Here is a 20,812-nt window from a genome sequence, read left to right as displayed (position 1 = left end):
AGATAAAATACGGAACGGTTCCGTATTTCACTGAAATAATAAACGTTTTGTTTTCGAAATGATAGTTTACGGATTTGACCATTTTAATGACCTAAGGCTCGTATTTCTGTGTGTTATTATATTATAATTAAGTCTCTGATTTGATAGAGCAGTCTGACTGAGCAGTGGTAGGCAGCAGCAGGCTCGTAAGCATTCATTCAAACAGCACTTTACTGCGTTTTCCGGCAGCTCTTAGCAATGCTTCAAGCATTGCGCTGTTTATGACTTCAAGCCTATCAACTCCTGAGATTAGGCTGGCAATACTAAAGTACCTATTAGAACATCCAATAGTCAAAGGTATATGAAATACAAATGGTATAGAGAGAAATAGTCCTATAATAACTACAACCTAAAACTTCTTACCTGGGAATATTGAAGACTCATGTTAATAGGAACCACCAGCTTTCATATGTTCTCATGTTCTGAGCAAGGAACTTAAACATTAGCTTTTTTACATGGCACATATTGCACTTTTACTTTCTTCTCCAACACTTTGTTTTTGCATTATTTAAACCACATTGAACGTTTCATTATTTATTTGAGACGAAATTTAATTTATTGATGTATTATATTAAGTTAAAATAAAAGTGTTCATTGTTCATTCAGTATTGTTGTAATTGTCATTATTACAAATATATATACAAAAATCGGCCGATTAATCGGCATCGGGGTTTTTGGGGTCTCCAATAATCGGTATCGGCGTTGAAAAATCATCATCGGTCGACCTCTAGACTAGACATAAAACATTCCAGCAGTATGTCATTCAAATTGTCACTGTCTCATGTTAAAATGAATGGATGCCACACTGGCCCAAAACAAACGCATGCAGGTTGACTGTAGCTACATCTACTGGGAGGCTAGTAGTAAGAGTTCTTTACATTATTCACTGCCATGGTAAGCTTTCAAATCACCTGATACGAATATCACTTCAGTGGGATTGCTATGTGCAGAGTAGTGTGGTGTGTGTGTGTGTGTGTTGTGCATGTAGAGTAGTGTCGCTTTGTGTTGAGTAGTGTAGTGTTGTGTGAGTGCATGCGTAGTAGTAGTACTGTGTACTCACTCTTTCCTCCAGGTTTGTTGGTGCAGAGCATAGCAGCGGGGCTCTCCTGCTCTCTGTAGGGGAACTGCAGTGTGGTGTCCAGGCTTCTGAAGCCTTCCCTCAGGGAGTAATGTTGGTAGTACTCAATCAGTTCCTGCACACCCACACGCATAGGCAAACGTTCTCACAGTTAGCAAAATAGCCTTAAAAACACAACTTCTATGAAAATGATTTGTGAAAATAATAGTGTACTTTATATTATTCTAAATCTGTTTAAACATTTCCTCTGTCCAATTACAAATGACCTTTAAATGAAAATGTGTCATGTAATTTCACATTTTATGAAAAGTTTGGCAACAATAAAAGTAGGCTATATGTAAAGAATAGGACTATAGAAGAGGACTACTGAAGAGGACTACAGAAGAGGACTACAGAAGAGGACTACAGAAGAGGACTACAGAAGAGGACTACAGAAGAAGACTACAGAAGAGGACTACAGAAGAAGACTACAGAAGAGGACTACTGAAGAGGACTACAGAAGAAGACTACAGAAGAGGACTACAGAAGAGGAATACAGAAGAGGACTACAGAAGAGGACTAACAGTAAAATTGTCCTTTGTAAAGCATAGTGAAAGCCAACATAATATTGGGTGAAAAGAAGGAAGAGAACACATCCAATCCACCCTGAACCAATCCCTGTCTATAACTCTCTACAAGGCCTACAGGCAGTGAAGTAAACCACACCGGTAAACCAACTCTAATTACAGCTATTTTCACACAGCAAGCAGCTAAAATAAGATGAATGTTTTGACACATAATTCGAGAAATGCTATGAGTGTGTTATTTCTGTATGAAATGTAATGAGGGCGTTGAAAAGGAAACAGACTCACTAATATACTCCCGAACTTGTTGTTCTCTGCGATGTGAAAGCAGCCGTCCCTGTTCAGGATCTTGATGTGCTTCACGTCGTTGCTGTACCTGTGGCCCATTAATAAGTGATGAGTGGAATTTTCTGGTGATCATTGAGATCGACCCCCCCCCTCCCCCCCCCGCGGGATGTTGATAGACCGGGGTACCATTCCTCGCTATCCCTTGGTATTTCAGGGACCAGGGGGGAGGTGGAGACTGATGAAGGGACATTTACGGGGCCTGAGCAGGGCAAAGTAGGGCAGGGGGAGGGAATTATGGAGTATATATAGAGACACCAAGCCCTGTCCTCTCTTGATCTCTTTTAGTCTCCATCATTATCCTCTTATCTCCCTCTCAGAGCAGTAATACCCCTAATAACGTGGCCTAATACAAATTCTACACATCAAAACAAACCCCAGTGACAGGTCAATTGTACACTGAAATTTGGACTGACTCTTGTCTCGACTCTAGTGGTTGTAGCTTGTGGAAGGAAGGTGGCAGGGCCTCAGTAGAACAGTAGAGTTATACTGAGGGATCCAGGGATAGGGCCTCAGTAGAACAGTAGAGTTATACAGAGGGATCCAGGGATAGGGCCTCAGTAGAACAGTGGAGTTATACAGAGGGATCCAGGGATAGGGACTCAGTAGAACAATAGAGTTATACAGAGTGATCCAGGGATAGGGCCTCAGTAGAACAGTAGAGTTATACAGAGGGATCCAGGGATAGGGCCTCAGTAGAACAGTAGAGTTATACAGAGGGATCCAGGGATAGGGCCTCAGTAGAACAGTAGAGTTATACAGAGGGATCCAGGGATAGGGCCTCAGTAGAACAGTAGAGTTATACAGAGGGATCCAGGGATAGGGCATTGTCTGATTCAAACACTTCATGTAGTTTCCACATAAGTGTGTGGAGTTTCTTTTTTCTCTTTCTCTCTCTTTCTCTCTTTGTGAGGATTTAATAACCTCGAGCAGGCTATATAACGGTCTCTCTGGGTCTATTCACCAGTGCTGCAGCAGCATGCATCGCACACAAGCAATTAAGACTTCAGCTCTGGTGGAACTTGAAGGCATTGAAAAAGCTTTGCTTTCATTAGAGAGAAAAAATGGGGAGATGAATTATTTGGTTGAAGGGGGTTTAAAGAAAGCCTTTCCAGCAGCCTCTCAGAGCAGCTCTCTCTCTCTCTTAATTAAACGATATTCAAAGGGCTTTACTGGCATGGGAAACACATGTTTACATTGCCAAATCAAGTGAAATAGATAATAAACAAATGGGAAATAAACAAGCAAAACATTAGTAAACATTACACTCACAAAAGTTTTAAAAGAATGTAGACATTTCAAATCTCTCTCTCTCTTTCTTTCTCTCTCTCTCTCTCTCTTTCTCTAAGTTTTACCAGTTCCCTGCAGGGAAGGAGTGTCTCAACCTACCTTGGCACAGAAACACAAACGCTGCATATCATTGGCCTGTTCCAGCCTGTCTGAACATTCAGTGCTGTCATCTGTCTATCTGCAGCATACCAACAGCCCCGGGTGACTGAAATGATACAGCGATAACACGCAAGGGTTCTTTTCCCGTTTACGTCGCCACGGGCTTTAAATGTGTTTGTAGCAGAGTGCTTCACAGCACTTAAAGCAATGCATATTCCCACTGTACTGTAGCAGTCACTTATAAGAATCATAACTCCTGCACGTCTCACCTCAAGTTACTTTTCAACGCACAATACAATGCATGTATTGTCCATCGTTTTCCTTCAGCCCTGCTCTTATCCAGAGCAACATACAGTAGAGTCTGTGCAGACAGTCAATGGTAGGACTGAACTACACATATCACCTCCACTGACAATGGAGAAAGAGTCTTGCCTTTTCTCCTCTATGACCAACGACTAATGGCTATTAGCAGTGTGACTGTGCTGTACTGTAATGTGCTGCACTGTACTGTAATGTGCTGTACTGTAATGTAATGTGCTGTACTGTAAAGTGCTGTACTCTAATATGCCTTACTGTAATGTGCTGTACTGTACTGTAATGTGCCTTACTGTAAAGTGCTGTACTGTACTGTAATGTGCAGTACTGTACTGTAATGTGCTGTACTGTAATGTGCTGTACTGTAATGTGCTGTACTGTACTGTAATGTGCTGCACTGTACTGTAATGTGCTGTACTGTAATGTAATGTGCTGTACTGTAATTTGCTGTACTGTACTGTAATGTACTGTGCTACACCATAATGTACTGTGCTATACCATAATGTACTGTGATATGCTGTACTGTAATGTGCTGTAACATGCTGTACTGTGCTGTAATGTACTGTACTGTACTGTAATGTGCTGTAATGTGCTGTACTGTACTGTACTGTAATGTACTGTAATGTGCTGTAATGTGCTGTGCTGTACTGTAATGTGCTGTACTGTAATGTGCTGTACTGCACTGTAATGTGCTTTACTGTGCTGTACTGTAATGTGCTGTACTGTACTGTAATGTGCCTTACTGTAAAGTGCTGTACTGTAATGTGCCTTACTGTAATGTGCTGTACTCTAATGTGCTGTACTGTGCTGTACTGTGCTGTAATGTGCTGTAATGTGCGGTACTGTAATGTGCTGTACTGTGCTGTAATGTGCTGTAATGTGCTGTACTGTACTGTACTGTACTGTAATGTGCTGTACTGTAATGTGCTGTACTGTACTGCACTGTAATGTGCCTTACTGTACTGTACTGTGCTGTACTGTAATGTGCTGTAACATGCTGTACTGTGCTGTAATGTACTGTGCTGTACTGTAATGTGCTGTACTGTACTGTACTGTAATGTACTGTAATGTGCTGTAATGTGCTGTGCTGTACTGTAATGTGCTGTACTGTAATGTGCTGTACTGCACTGTGCTGTACTGTAATGTGCTGTACTGTAATGTGCTGTACTGTAATGTGCTGTACTGCAATGTGCTGTACTGTAATGTGCTGCACTGTACTGTAATGTGCTGTAATGTAATTTGCTGCACTGTACTGTAATGTACTGTACTGTAATGTGCTGTACTGTACTGTAATGTGCTGTACTGTAATGTGCTGCACTGTACTGTAATGTGCTGCACTGTACTGTAATGTGCTGTATTGTACTATAATGTGCTGTACTGTAATGTAATGTGCTGTAATGTGCTGTACTGTAATGTGCTGTATTGTACTGTAATGTGCTGTACTGTGCTGTGCTGTGCTGTACCGTAATGTGCTGTAATATGCTATACTGTAATATGCTGTACTGTAATGTGCTCTACTGTACTGTGATGTGCTGTACTGTAACGTGCTGTACTGTGCTGTAATGTGCTGTACTGTGCTATACCGTAATGTACTGTCATGACGTTGGACTGTTGGGGAGGTTTATGACCCCCATAAATACCTTCCCCCCGTTTCTCTCTCTCTACTCTATAGAGTTGACTCAGGAAAAGCCTTTGTAACATAGAGATTCTGGGAACATCAAAAGGTGGGAAACAGAACTATATTTCAGTAATCCAACCAGTTGAAAATATGCGTTGGAACTTAATGAATATGATATCAGATCAGTTGTTGTCTGAGACATTACTACTAACGATAGTATGACATAAACTGTATCTTGGAAAGTCGACACATTCTAGTTATCAGATTCACATGGAATTGTTGTGCAATTTAAATGTTTAAATATGAAACTATTTGTGAAAAGATTAAATGTAATTTTAGCTTCTTAATGAGAGAACGGTTTGATATAAGAGTAAACTCTGCTAAAACTCTGTTCACTTGGCCCCGCCCAAGTGAACAGACATTGGTTGTAAACTATGAAACACGCCCTTCTCTTCACCACGATATAAGCCCGTTGACGAAAATCCAACTTCCTGTTCCAAGGACGTGAGGTCTTGCTTTCCCTGCATTAAAAGGACAAAGGTCACCTACAGAACTAAGCCAACCTCAGTGTGACCTCTGATTGAACGACAGGAACCTAACGAAATTAGCATTGAATCTCAACGTGAAGGTGACGATCTACACGCCGGAAGGATGAATTTCGACTATAACAGCCAGAATATAGCATGAGCATATAGCATGGCAACTTGGTATGAACTTTGAACTCTTATTCACTAAAGAAGTGATACCTCTTAGCCGTTGCGTTAGCAACAGCAGCTGTAAAAGTGGGCTACGAAAGGACAGACAAAGTATCTGTCCTACCACACGACGACCGTACAACCAAGTTGCCGTTCTACCACCAGACATTCTTCAAAGGACAACCCAGCCTTCCATCTACAACCAACCAATCGAAGCACAGCTCAGGGTAAATATTTACTGCATTTTCCTTTTCCAAATGGGCGGTTATTTAGAATGCATAAGATTCTGTGTTTACGATGGCATAGCTTCATAAGGTCCAATAGAGACACAGAACCTTTTGTTCCTCAGTCTTCCCGCTCTTTCATTCAAACCCAACCCCCTTTCCTTTGTGTAACCAGCCGTCATATCGGCTCCATCCACCAGGGACGTTTGTCATGTATGACATAATTAGTAATCAATGTATGACCCATCCTGTGTATGTGTACAACTGTGTGATTGTTTAGGTACTTAGTAAATAAATAATTAAACCAAATTTTGTATTGCTGATTCAACTTGTTAGCCAGGGTTCGTGAAGATAACCAAGAATTTACAACTTTTAGATGAGACTAAATAAGGTGACGATTAAATATTGACTGCTATTGAGGTAAAAGATTAGCAGGTCTTTAAGAGTTTATTCGGAAGATAACAGCTCTATAAACATTATTTCGTGGTGCCCCGGCTTTCTAGTTAACTACATTTATATGATTAGTTCAATCAGGTAATATTAATTACAGAGAAATGATTTTATAGAATAGCATGTCATATCACTTTACCCGGCATAGCCAAAGACACAACAGTACTGTAATGTGCTATACTGTAATATGCTGTAATGTGCTGTAATGTGCTGTACTGTAATGTGCTATACTGTAATATGCTGTAATGTGCTGTAATGTGCTATACTGTAATGTACTGTAATGTGCTATACTGTAATATGCTGTACTGTAATGTGCTATACTGTGCTGTAATGTACTGTAATGTGCTATACTGTGCTGTAATGTACTGTAATGTGCTATACTGTGCTGTAATGTACTGTAATGTGCTATACTGTGCTGTAATGTACTGTAATGTGCTATACTGTGCTGTAATGTACTGTAATGTGCTATACAATGTGCTGTACTGTGCTATACCGTAATGTACTGTAATGTACTGTACTGTAATGTGCAGTACTGCCATGCTACTAACTTACTTGATGCTGATGGCGTACTCTGTGAGCTCGCGGCTCCGGTGACGGACCAGGTAGGTGCTGTTGCCTCTGCTAATCAGCTCTGCCTCAGCCTGCAGTCTCTCCATGGGCCCAGCAAACCTACAGTACAGTACCCAAAGGCAGGATATGATAGGTTAGAGATACTGTATACAGGAGCCACAGGCAGGATATGATAGTTTAGAGATGCTGTATACACAGACAGAACATATGAAGGTTATAAATAAAACTGAAACATACATAGTGTTACAGTGGCTTCAGAAGGTTTTCACACCCCTTGACTTTTTCCACATTTTGTTGTGTTACAGCCTGAATATAAAATTGATTAAATTGATATTTTGTGTCACTGGCAATACCCCATAATATCAAAGTGGAATTATGTTTTTAGAAATGTTTACAAATGAATAAAAAATGAAAAGCTGAAATGTATTCAACCCCTTTGTTATGGCAAGCCTAAATAAGTTCAGGAGTAATTCATCTGCTTAACAAGTCACATAATTAGTTGCATGGACTCACTCTTTAACATGATTTTTGAATGACTACCTCATCTCTGTACCCCACACATACAATTACCTGTAAAGTCCCTCAGTGGAGCAGTGAATCTCTAACACCGATTCAACCACAAAGACCAAGGAGGTTTACCAATGCCTCGCAAAGAAGGGCAACTATTGATAGATGGTAAAAAAAAAGCAGACATTGAATATCCTTTGAGCATGGTGAAGTTATTAATTACACTTTGGATGGTGCATCAATACACCCAGTCACTACAAAGATACAGGTGTCCTTCCTAACTAAGTTGCCGGAGAGAAGGGAAACTGCTCAGGGATTTCACCATGAGGCCAATGGCGATTTTAAAACAGTTACAGAGTTTAATGGCTGTGATAGGAGATACATGAGGATGGATCAACAACATTGTAGTTACTTTGTGGTTACATTGTAGTTACTCCACAATACTAACCTAGAGTGAAAAGAACCTGTACATAATACAAATATTCCACAACATGTATTCTGTTTGCAACAAGGAAGTAAAGTAATACTGCTAAATAATTCCTGAATACAAAGCGTTATGTTTGGGGCAAATCCAACACAAAACATCACTGAGTGCCACTCTTCATATTTTCTAGCATGGTGGTGCCTGCATCATGTTATGGGTTGCTTGTCATCGGCAAGGACTAGGACGCTTTTTAGGATAAAAATAAACAAAATAGAGCTGAGCACAGGCAAAATCCTTTAGGAAAACCTGGTTCAGTCTGCTTTGCAACAAACACGGGGAGAGGAATTCACCTTTCAGCTGGACAAATATACACTGGAGTTACTTACCAAGACGACGATGACAGTTTTGACTTAAATCATCTTGAAAATGTATGGCAAGACTTGAAAATATCTGTCTAGCAATGATCAACAACCAACAAGACAAAGCTTGAAGAATTATAGCCCTTTCCTGCGTCAAATGACCAAATCACCCTCTAGTGGCCTCATGGATGGAATGTTATTGATATTTTTCATTAAAAAAACTGCCGAAAATCCAGTGTTTCTATGTCAAACGGTTGTGTTATATTTCAGACTTCTGCAGTGTCATATAAAGTGTAATATTGGGATGTAAACTCTAAATTAAATACATTCAACTCTATATCTGTACAGGTGGCATCTTATTTAAGCCCATAACCATGTGTGTGAAGTTTTCTTTCAAACTTAGATTTATTTAAGACGACCAGGAAACACTCTGTGTGACCCCGATTTAGCCCACTGCAGTAAAATGTTCAAAATAATAATGTCACGGATGTCGTAAGGAGAAGTGCAGCGTGTGTGTCGTTCCACATTTTATTTACACTGTGAAACTATGCGATACATAAACATAAACTAAAGAACAAAACAACAAACCGTGACGCAGAGGTGAAACATACACTACTCAAAAAACAATCTCCCAAAAACCCAGGTGGAAAAAAACCCTACTTAAGTATGATCTCCAATTAGAGACAACGAGGACCAGCTGCCTCTAATTGGAGATCATCCCAAACAAAACCCCAACATAGAAATACAAAACTAGAACCTGACAACATAGAAATATAAAACATAGAAGAAGAAAACTGTCACACCCTGACCTACTCTACCATAGAAAATAACATATTTCTATGGTCAGGACGTGACAAATAATGTGTAAATATTGTACAATCCAGGTGTGCAAGGCTCTTAGACTTACCCAGAAAGACTCACAGCTGTAACCACTGCCAAAGGTGATTCTAACATGTATTGACTCAAGGGTGTGAATACTTATGTAAATTAGATATTTCTGTATTTCATTTGAAATAAATTAGAAAATATTTCAAAAAATATGTTTTCAAATAATTAATCCATTTTGAATTCAGGCTGTAACACAACAAAATGTGGAATAGGTCAAGGGGTATGGATACTTTCTGAAGGCAGTGTATAACCTATAGAGCAGAATCAGGAGTCGTATACTAGACTACAGCCTAGATGGGGCCGCAGGTAGCCTAGTGGTTAGAGCGTTAGACTAATAACTGAAAGGTTGCAGGTTCAAATCCCCGAGCTGACAAGGTACAAATCTGTCGTTCTGCCCTGAACGGACAGTTAACCCACTGTTCCTAGGCTGTCAATAAGAATTTGTTCTTAACTGACTATCCTAGTTAAATAAAGATGAAATAACCCCCACCAATTTAACCTGAAATAACCCCCACCAATTTAACCTGAAAGGTTGATACACAACCCACCATATTTCTACAAATAAAGGGAAAGGCATTTTTTGGCATGAAAGTTTGGTGAGATCCATTCGCATGTGAACATACCAGGGTTGTGTGGAGTAGTCGACAGGTTTAGGGACCTGGGGTAAATAGAAGAGAGAGAGAGAAAAGTGAGAGAGAAAGAGAGAGGGAGAGATAAAAAAGTGAGAGAAGAGAGCAGAGAGGAGAGAGAGAAAGAGAGAGAGAAAGAGCAACACGTGAGCCATTGTTCTTTCATTCCCACAATCCCACCCAACCTGAATCTCACTGTTTCATACATCAGTCAGTTAAGCATTCACTTTCCCCTACGGCCAACTAAGTCAATAGTATTTGTTTTCCCCTCTCTTTTGTGGCGGTAGTTCCGGCTACCATGAATATGCTTAACATAATATTTGGGTTTTGTCATCAACAGGTAGTTTTGGTAGTTCTTATGAACCTAATGAAGAAGCATAATGTACTTGTTATCTTTACCATGGTGTAAGCACCCAGATAGCGCTGGATAACTTTGTGTCATTATCAAAGTTAATCTATGCATGACATATTTTCTGACTGAAAACTGAGACATTATGGCAATGTGGATTCTGAAGGAACAAGACGTTCAGTGATAAAATCAAGTCAAAATGGACAAAACATAGTTTTACTAGCAAATGTTTCCCATGCATTTAGTGATAGATAGCTTTGGATATGCCTTCTTCTTTAGTGGTATGAAATGTGAAATGACACAGTGAAGTATATAAACTGTCTTCCTAATTCAATTGTTGAATATAAAAACTGCAGCGAAAGCACCGTGAATTATCTCCTTTAATCATATAATCATGTAAAATCCCCTAATTTTCCCCCTGTGGCAAAGTTTCTAACAATCATCCCAGTGTCTGTTTCACCCCCTGGAAGAATATGTTCATCTGCCTGCTTAGCCACCCAAGTCTCTGATTACTGCTTGAACAACACTTCTAAAGGACGGAGAATTGATGCTTAGTGTTTGGCTTACACATGGGCACGGCTTCACGGCATTGCTTGGAAAGAAGCCAACTTCTCTTGTTTTCACGATTTTGCCCTGAAACCACAGCAGAAAGAGAGAGAGAGAGAGAAAGAGAAAGAGAGAGAGATAATTACATTCGTCTGGGTAACTTTGTCTCTGTACTTCAGTAACAATTAGTTCAGCAGCACAGAGCAGAGCAGATTTACAGACTTTGTTTTTGTTGATTGTTGATATAATCACTGGTGGAGAGAGTTGAAGTCTAGACTGAAGAGTCCTAGTCTCCTGATGGTAATGACTCTAAAGAAGTCTAGACTGAAGAGTTCCTAGTCTCCTGATGGTAATGACTCTAAAGAAGTCTAGACTGAAGAGTTCTAGTCTCCTGATGGTAATGACTCTAAAGAAGTCTAGACTGAAGAGTTCCTAGTCTCCTGATGGTAATGGCTCTAAAGAAATCTAGACTGAAGAGTTCCTAGTCTCCTGATGGTAATGACTCTAAAGAAATCTAGACTGAAGAGTTCCTAGTCTCCTGATGGTAATGGCTCTAAAGAAGTCTAGACTGAAGAGTTCCTAGTCTCCTGATGGTAATGACTCTAAAGAGGTCTAGACTGAAGAGTCGCTAGTCTCCTGATGGTAATGGCTCTAAAGAAATCTAGACTGAAGAGTTCTAGTCTCCTGATGGTAATGACTGTAAAGAAATCTAGACTGAAGAGTTCCTAGTCTCCTGATGGTAATGACTCTAAAGAAGTCTAGACTGAAGAGTTGCTAGTCTCCTGATGGTAATTGCTCTAAAGAAGTCTAGACTGAAGAGTTCCTAGTCTCCTGATGGTAATGACTCTAAAGAAGTCTAGACTGAAGAGTTCCTAGTCTCCTGATGGTAATGACTCTAAAGAGGTCTAGACTGAAGAGTTCTAGTCTCCTGATGGTAATGGCTCTAAAGAAGTCTAGACTGAAGAGTTCTAGTCTCCTGTTGGTAATGACTCTAAAGAAGTCTAGACTGAAGAGTCCTAGTCTCCTGATGGTAATGACTCTAAAGAAGTCTAGACTGAAGAGTTCTAGTCTCCTGATGGTAATGACTCTAAAGAAATCTAGACTGAAGAGTTCCTAGTCTCCTGATGGTAATGACTCTAAAGAAATCTAGACTGAAGAGTTCCTAGTCTCCTGATGGTAATGACTCTAAAGAAATCTAGACTGAAGAGTTCCTAGTCTCCTGATGGTAATGGCTCTAAAGAAGTCTAGACTGAAGAGTTCCTAGTCTCCTGATGGTAATGACTCTAAAGAGGTCTAGACTGAAGAGTTGCTAGTCTCCTGATGGTAATGGCTCTAAAGAAGTCTAGACTGAAGAGTTCTAGTCTCCTGATGGTAATGACTCTAAAGAAATCTAGACTGAAGAGTTCCTAGTCTCCTGATGGTAATGACTCTAAAGAAGTCTAGACTGAAGAGTCCTAGTCTCCTGATGGTAATGGCTCTAAAGAAATCTAGACTGAAGAGTTCTAGTCTCCTGATGGTAATGGCTCTAAAGAAGTCTAGACTGAAGAGTCCTAGTCTCCTGATGGTAATGACTCTAAAGAAATCTAGACTGAAGAGTTCTAGTCTCCTGATGGTAATGGCTCTAAAGAAGTCTAGACTGAAGAGTTCTAGTCTCCTGATGGTAATGACTCTAAAGAAGTCTAGACTGAAGAGTCCTAGTCTCCTGATGGTAATGACTCAAAAGAAATCTAGACTGAAGAGTTCTAGTCTCCTGATGGTAATGACTCTAAAGAAGTCTAGACTGAAGAGTTCCTAGTCTCCTGATGGTAATGACTCTAAAGAAGTCTAGACTGAAGAGTTGCTAGTCTCCTGATGGTAATTGCTCTAAAGAAGTCTAGACTGAAGAGTTCCTAGTCTCCTGATGGTAATGACTCTAAAGAAGTCTAGACTGAAGAGTTGCTAGTCTCCTGATGGTAATTGCTCTAAAGAAATCTAGACTGAAGAGTGCCTAGTCTCCTGATGGTAATGGCTCTAAAGAAGTCTAGACTGAAGAGTTCCTAGTCTCCTGATGGTAATGACTCTAAAGAAATCTAGACTGAAGAGTTCTAGTCTCCTGATGGTAATGGCTCTAAAGAAGTCTAGACTGAAGAGTTCCTAGTCTCCTGATGGTAATGACTCTAAAGAAGTCTAGACTGAAGAGTCCTAGTCTCCTGATGGTAATGACTCAAAAGAAATCTAGACTGAAGAGTTCTAGTCTCCTGATGGTAATGGCTCTAAAGAAGTCTAGACTGAAGAGTTCCTAGTCTCCTGATGGTAATGGCTCTAAAGAAGTCTAGACTGAAGAGTTCTAGTCTCCTGATGGTAATGACTCTAAAGAAATCTAGACTGAAGAGTTCCTAGTCTCCTGATGGTAATGGCTCTAAAGAAGTCTAGACTGAAGAGTTCCTAGTCTCCTGATGGTAATGACTCTAAAGAAGTCTAGACTGAAGAGTTCCTAGTCTCCTGATGGTAATGACTCTAAAGAAGTCTAGACTGAAGAGTTCTAGTCTCATCTGAGTCACACAGAGAGAGATAACACATCTGAGTCACACAGAGAGAGATAACACATCTGAGCACCCCTAATACAGTTAGCTTTATAACATTTGATCAGTGCTTTTGGAAAACTCTCCTATTGGTTATGAGCCTCAGATGAGTGTTGTGATAATCATCAAGCTTTAACCCTGTTAGAGTCAACAGAACCAAATGAAATTACAGTGATCAATTATATTAGTCTGGCACCAGAACAGGAATTATGGTCTGCTGGTTACCACGGTGATGAATAATGAGCGTTCTGTAACCCTATCAGCTGTCACCGAGGGGGGGGTGGTACAGAGATGAAGTGGGCTAAAAGTAAAGCTGTCATTTTTTTTGCACAATGTCAAATAAAAGAAATAAATAAATAGAAATATATACAAATCTTATTCAACAGCTAAGGGGGGAAATAGGTCCTAGTGGCCATAAGGAAGCATAAAAGCCCTCTGTGCCGCTGTTGTTGCAATGTCAGCCAGCCGGCCAGACCAAAACATACAAACACAGAGCTGAATGGGCCAGTGACTCTTTGTGGATTGGAAAGACGCACGCACACACACAACACACACATGCAAACAGGTTTGTTTAACTATCCTTGTGGGGATCAAACAATTGATTCAAAATCCTATTTTCACTAACAGCTAACCATGAACCTAAACCTAATCCTATCTCCTAATCCTAACCCTAATTCTCACCCTAACTCTAAACCTAACCCTATCTCCTAATCCTAACCCTAATTCTCACCCTAACTCTAAACCTAATCCTATCTCCTAATCCTAACCCTAATTCTCACCCTAACTCTAAACCTAACCCTATCTCCTAATCCTAACCCTAATTCTCACCCTAACTCTAAACCTAATCCTATCTCCTAATCCTAACCCTAACTCTCACCCTAACTCTAAAACTAATCCAATCTCCTAATCCTAACCCTAATTCTCACCCTAACTCTAAACCTAATCCTATCTCCTAATCCTAACCCTAATTCTCACCCTAACTCTAAACCTAATCCTATCTCCTAATCCTAACCCTAATTCTCACCCTAACTCTAAACCTAACCCTATCTCCTAATCCTAACCCTAATTCTCACCCTAACTCTAAACCTAATCCTATCTCCTAATCCTAACCCTAATTCTCACCCTAACTCTAAACCTAATACTATCTCCTAATCCTAACCCTAATTCTCACCCTAACTCTAAACCTAATCCTATCTCCTAATCCTAACGCTAATTCTCACCTTAACTCTAAACCTAACCCTATCTCCTAATCCTAACCCTAATACTCACCCTAACTCTAAACCTAATCCCTATATGAGCGCTGGAGGGGATGGCTGCCGTTTTACGTGCTCCTAACCAACTGTGCTATTTTGTTTGTAACGTTTTAATTTTAAAATTTATTTTGTACATAGTGTTGCTGCTACTGTCTCTTATGACCAAAATTACTTTTGGACATCAGAACAGTGATTACTCACCACGAACTAGACAAAGATGTTTTCTTTAACAAGTCCGACGCGAAGGATATACTGCTTGCTCAGGAACGGGCCCAAATCCCCGTTATTTGCGTATAGAAAAGACAGAGAAAAAAGGGGCGGAGGTCGGGCTGCCTTCTGAGAATTCGTAGGCGAGTGAGTAAACCCCCTCTACCATGAGTCCTATTAGCCAACGTTAACAGCAAAATAACAAACAAAATGGATGATCTCTGATCAAGGATATCCTACCAACGGGACATTAAAAACAGTAACATCTTATGTTTCACTGAGTCGTGCCTGAACGATGACATGGATAACATACAGATGGCTGGGTTTCGGTCCATCGACAAGATAGAACAGCTGCCTCTGTTAAGACAAGGGATGGAGGTCTGTGTATATTTGTAAATAACAGCTGGTGCACGAAATCTAATATTAAGGAAGGCTCCAGGTTTTGATCGACTGAGGTAGAGTATCACATTATAAGCTGTAGACCACGCTATTAAAAAGAGAATTTTCATCTATATTTTTCGTAACTGTCTATTAAACACCACAAACTGGTACTAAGACGACACTCAACGAGCTGTATAGGACCATAAGCAAACAGGAAAATGCTCATCCAGAGGCGGCGCTCCTAGTGGCCGGGGACTTTAATGCAGGGAAACTTAAATCTGTTTTACCTCATTTCTACCAGCATGTTAAATGTGAAAGCAGAGGGGTAAAAATACTCTATACCACTTTTACTCCACACACATAGATGCGTACAAAGCTCTCCCTCGCCCTCCATTTGGCAAATCTGACCATAACTCTATCCTCCTGATTCCTGCTTACAAGCAAACACTAAAGCAGGAAGTACCAGTGACTCACACAATAAGAAAGTGGTTATATGATGCAGATACTAAGCTACAGGACTGTTTTGCTAGCACAGACTGGAATATGTTCCAGGAATTCTTCCGATGGCATTGAGGAGTACACCACATCAGTCACCGGCTTCATCAATAATTACATCCACGACGTCGTCCCCACAGTGACCGTACGTACATACCCCAACCAGCAGCCATGGATTACAGAAAACATCTGCACTGAGCTAAAGGGTAGAGCTGCCGCTTTTAAGGAGCGTGACTCTAACCCGGAAAATTATAAGAAATCCCGCTATGCCCTCCAACGAACCATCAAACAGACAAAGATTGAATCGTACTACACCGGCTCTGACGCTCGTCAGATGTGGCAGGGCTTGCAAACTATTACGGACTACAAAGGGAAGCACAGCCATGAGCTGCCCAGCTACATGAGCCAACCAGACGAGCTAAATAACTTCTTGCTCACTTCGAGGTAAGTAACACTGAAACATGCATGAGAGCATCAGCCCGACCGGACAACTGTGTGATCATGCTCTCCGTAGCCGAAGTGAGTAAGACCTTTAAACAGGTCAACATTCACAAGGCCGCAGGGCCAGACGGATTACCAGGACGTGTACTCCGAGCATGCGCTGACAAAACTGGCAAGTGTCTTCACAGACATTTTCAACCTCTCCCTGTCCGAGTCTGTAATACCAATATGTTTTAAGCAGACCACCATAGTCCCTGTGACCAAGAACACCAAGGTAACCTGCCTAAATGACTACCGACACGTAGCACTCACGTCTGTAGCCATGAAACGCTTTGAAAGGCTGGTCATGGCTCACATCAACACCATTATCCCAGAAACGCTAGACCCACTTCAATTTGCATACCGCCCCAACAGATCCACAGATGATGCAATCTCTATTGCACTCCACACTGCCTTTTCCCACCTGGACAAAATAAACACCTATGTGAGAATGCTTTTCACTGACTACAGCTCAGCGCTCAACACCATAGTGCCCTCAAAGCTCATCACTAAGCTACGGACCCTGGGGCTAAACACCTCCCTCTGCAACTGGATCCTGGACTTCCTTACGGGCCTCCCCAGGTGGTAAGGGTAGGTAACAACACATCTGCCATGCTAATCCTCAACACAGGGGCCTCTCAGGAGTGCGTGCTCAGTCCTCTCCTGCACTCCCTGTTCACCCATGACTGCATGGCCAAGGACGACTCCAACACCATCATTAAGTTTGCCGATGACACAACAATGGTAGGACTGATCACTGACAACGATGAGACAGCCTATAGGGAGGAGGTAAGAGACCTGGCAGTGTGGTACCAGGACAACAACCTCTAACTCAACATGATCAAGACAAAGGAGATGATTATGGACTACAGAAAAAGGAGGACCGAGCACGCCCCCATTCTCATTGACGGGACTGCAGTGGAGCAGGTTGAGAGCTCCTTGGTGTTCCTTGGTGTCCACATCACCAACAAACTAGAATGGTCCAAACACACCAAGACAGTCGTGAAGAGGGTACGACAAAGCCTATTCCCCCTCGGGAAACTACAAAGATTTGGCATGGGTCCTGAGATCTTCAAAAGGTTCTACAGCTGCACCATCAAGAGCATCCTGACTGGTTGCATCACCGCCTGGTATGGCAACTGCTCGGCCTCCGACCGCAAGGCACTACAGATGGTAGTGCGAACGGCCCAGTACATCACTGGGGCCAAGCTTCCTGCCATCCAGGACCTCTATACCAGGCAGTGTCAGAGGAAGGCCCAAAGAATTGCCAGGGACTCCAGCCACCCTAGTCATAGACTGTTCTCTCAAGTCTAGGACAAAAAGGCTTCTCAACAGTTTTTACCCCCAAGCCATAAGACTACTGAACAGCTAATCAAATGGCTACCCGGACTATTTGCATTGACCCCACCCCCCATTTTTATGCTGCTGCTGCTGCTCTCTGTTTATCTGTTTATTCCTGCTGGCCTGTTATTGTTCTCCTAGATTAAAGACGCATTGTGTGTGTGTGTGTGTGTGTGTGTGTGTGTGTGTGTGTGTGTGTGTGTGTGTGTGTGTGTGTGTGTACACGTGAGTGTGTGTTAGTATGTGCGTGTGCGTGCGTGTGTGTGCGTACATGTGTGTTCTTGCGTGTGTGCGTGTGTGTGTGTGTGTGTGTGTGTGTGTGTGTGTGTGTGTGTGTGTGTGTGTGTGTGTGTGTGTGTGTCATGTGTGTGTGTATGCTGTAAGACATCCCCCCACATGACGACATGATGAAATGTTCCTCCACATCCTGTCCCTGTGTTTCCATGTTTCTGTTAAACCGCTCATCTACAGCTTGTACCAACACTTTTCACAATTACCAAACAGAGGATTAGCCAGCATTTCATGTGCAGTCATCCTTAGCAGTATGTTACACACTGACACTGCAGGTAGAAATGCACTGGAGTCACACAGTCACACAGGCACAGTCACATTGTCACAGAGGCACTGTCACGTCCTGACCAGTGAAAAGGGTCATTTGCAATAGTAGAATGGTCAGGGCGTGGCAGGGGGGTTGTTTTGTGTGTTTTGGGGTTTTTTGTTTCTAGGGGAATTTGTTCTAGTTTTCTATTTCTATGTATCGTTTTCCATGTTTGACCGAGTATGGTTTCCAATCAGAGGCAGGTGTCTTTCGTTGTCTCTGATTGGAAGCCATACTTAGGCAGCCTGTTTTCCTTTGGGTTTTGTGGGTGGTTATTTTCCGTTTAGTTGTTGTACCTGACGGAACTGTTGGTCGTTTTTGTTATTTTTGTAAAGTGTTCTTCATTAAAGAATTAAGAATGAGCACTAGCCACGCTGCACCATGGTCTATTCAATACGACGCTTGTGACAGACACAGAGGCACAGAGGCACAGTCACACAGTCACAGAGGCACAGTCACACAGTCACAGAGACACAGTCACACAGTCACAGAGGCACAGTCACAGAGACACAGTCACACAGTCACAGAGGCACAGTCACCTAGTCACAGAGGCACAGTCACACAGTCACAGACACAGTCACACAGTCACAGTCACCTAGTCACAGTCACCTAGTCACAGAGACTATGAAGAGGGCACGACAACGTCACAGAGGCACAGTCACAGAGGCACAGTCACAGAGGCACAGTCAGATTTGAATAAGATGCCGACCAAATCAGACCAGTCTAAGAAACTAGATGGAGTCATGTTGATAACAAAATACTGTGAGAATTAAACAAAAATGTTGTTAAGTTCAAGACATGGATCGCAAGACTTATAAAATAACACTTCTTGCCATATAAATAAAATGATGGCTATCGTTCCACCGTGCTCCTTCAGCTTTAGGGAGTCGTGCTCCAGTCTGAGAGATGTGTCTTTCAATAGGTTTACCTGTTCAGTGCTCATACAATGTTACGTCACTGGTCAGGGCTTAATGTCTTCGTTTACACTATAACACAATGCTATCAAATCATGACTGAACAAACCAATTGATTTAGTTTCATTTGAAAGGGGAGTGAGGTCACATCTACTGGTGAAGAGAAGTGACTCCTTACCTGCCACCACACACACACACACACACACACACACACACACACACACACACACACACACACCGCAAGACAGACAAGCATACACACGCAAAACAAACACGCACACACACACGCACGCACACACACACACACACACGCAAGACACACCCACACACGCAAGATACACCCACACACGCAAGACACACCCACACACGCAAAACACACCCACACACGCAAGACACACCCACACACGCAAGACACACCCACACACGCAAGACACACCCACACACGCAAAACACACCCACACACGCAAGACACACCCACACACGCAAGACACACCCACAACACACAAAACACACCCACAACACACATACACACAGAGAAACACACAGAACGATGTGTCACCTGCCACCAAGTGCTGTGTAGATCAGCACAGACCAGCTCGATGATGTCACCTTGCTGAATGTTGAGGGGCGGGCCACACATGGGACTGGGCATGCCAAAATAGTTCCTAGTCACCAACATCTTAGGTAGACCTGAGGGAGAAGACACAAGCGGAAAACGTCAGTGTGTGTGTGTGTGTGTGTGTGTGTGTGTGTGTGTGTGTGTGTGTGTGTGTGTGTGTGTGTGTGTGTGTGTGTGTGTTCATATTATGTGTGTGTTCATATTCGCTAATCAAATGGCTACCCGGACTATTTGCATTGACCCTAACCCTAACCCTGCTTGGAGATGGACCAGTCTAACCCTAACCCTGCTTGGAGATGGACTAGTCTAACCCTAACCCTGCTTGGAGGTGGACCAGTCTAACACTAACCCTGCTTGGAGATGGACTGGTCTAACCCTGCATGGAGATGGACCAGTCTAACCCTAACCCATCTTGGAGAAGGACAGGTCTAACCCTAACCCTGCTTGGAGATGGAGTGGTCTAACCCTGCTTGGAGATGGACTGGTCTAACTCTGCTTGGAGAAGGACTAGTCTAACCCTGCTTGGGGAAGGACTGGTCTAACCCTGCTTGGAGAAGGACTGGTCTAACCCTGCTTGGAAATGGACTGGTCTAACCCTGCTTGGAGAAGGACTAGTCTAACCCTGCTTGGGGAAGGACTGGTCTAACCCTGCTTGGAGAAGGACTGGTCTAACCCTGCTTGGAGATAGACTGATCTAACCCTGCTTGGAGAAGGACTAGTCTAACCCTGCTTGGAGATGGACCGGTCTAACCCTAACCCTGCTTGGAGATGGACTAGTCTAACCCTAACCCACACTCACACGCAGACAAAGGATCTCTGATAATAAGCACCACAATGTATTTCTCTCTCAGCTCAAGAAAAAAAGTCCACCACAGTCCTTACAGAGAGACAGAGAGAGAGAGTGAGAGGACAGAAAGAGAGGACAGAGAGAGAGAGAGCGCGAGAGAGAGAGAGAGAGAGAGAGAGAGAAAGAAA

At 42.2% G+C, this 20,812-nt stretch overlaps 1 protein-coding gene across 1 annotated transcript in view; it reads right to left on the bottom strand.

Annotated features, from left to right (window-relative positions):
- Window positions 1–20,812, bottom strand: part of LOC100286462 (guanine nucleotide exchange factor VAV3) — a 174,144-nt gene that overhangs the window by 17,249 nt on the left and 136,083 nt on the right. The window contains exons 20-25 of the mRNA XM_045710531.1: window positions 19,778–19,908; window positions 11,010–11,075; window positions 10,088–10,122; window positions 7,269–7,385; window positions 1,969–2,056; window positions 1,100–1,232 (exon numbers count right to left, since the gene is read on the bottom strand). Of these exons, the coding sequence (XP_045566487.1) occupies window positions 1,100–1,232; window positions 1,969–2,056; window positions 7,269–7,385; window positions 10,088–10,122; window positions 11,010–11,075; window positions 19,778–19,908 (570 nt within the window). The remainder of the gene's footprint in view (window positions 1–1,099; window positions 1,233–1,968; window positions 2,057–7,268; window positions 7,386–10,087; window positions 10,123–11,009; window positions 11,076–19,777; window positions 19,909–20,812) is intronic.

Source organism: Salmo salar, chromosome ssa29, assembly GCF_905237065.1.
Source record: "Salmo salar chromosome ssa29, Ssal_v3.1, whole genome shotgun sequence".
NCBI classification, from domain to species: Eukaryota; Metazoa; Chordata; class Actinopteri; order Salmoniformes; family Salmonidae; genus Salmo; species Salmo salar.
This window is presented reverse-complemented; position numbering and strand designations above follow the sequence as displayed.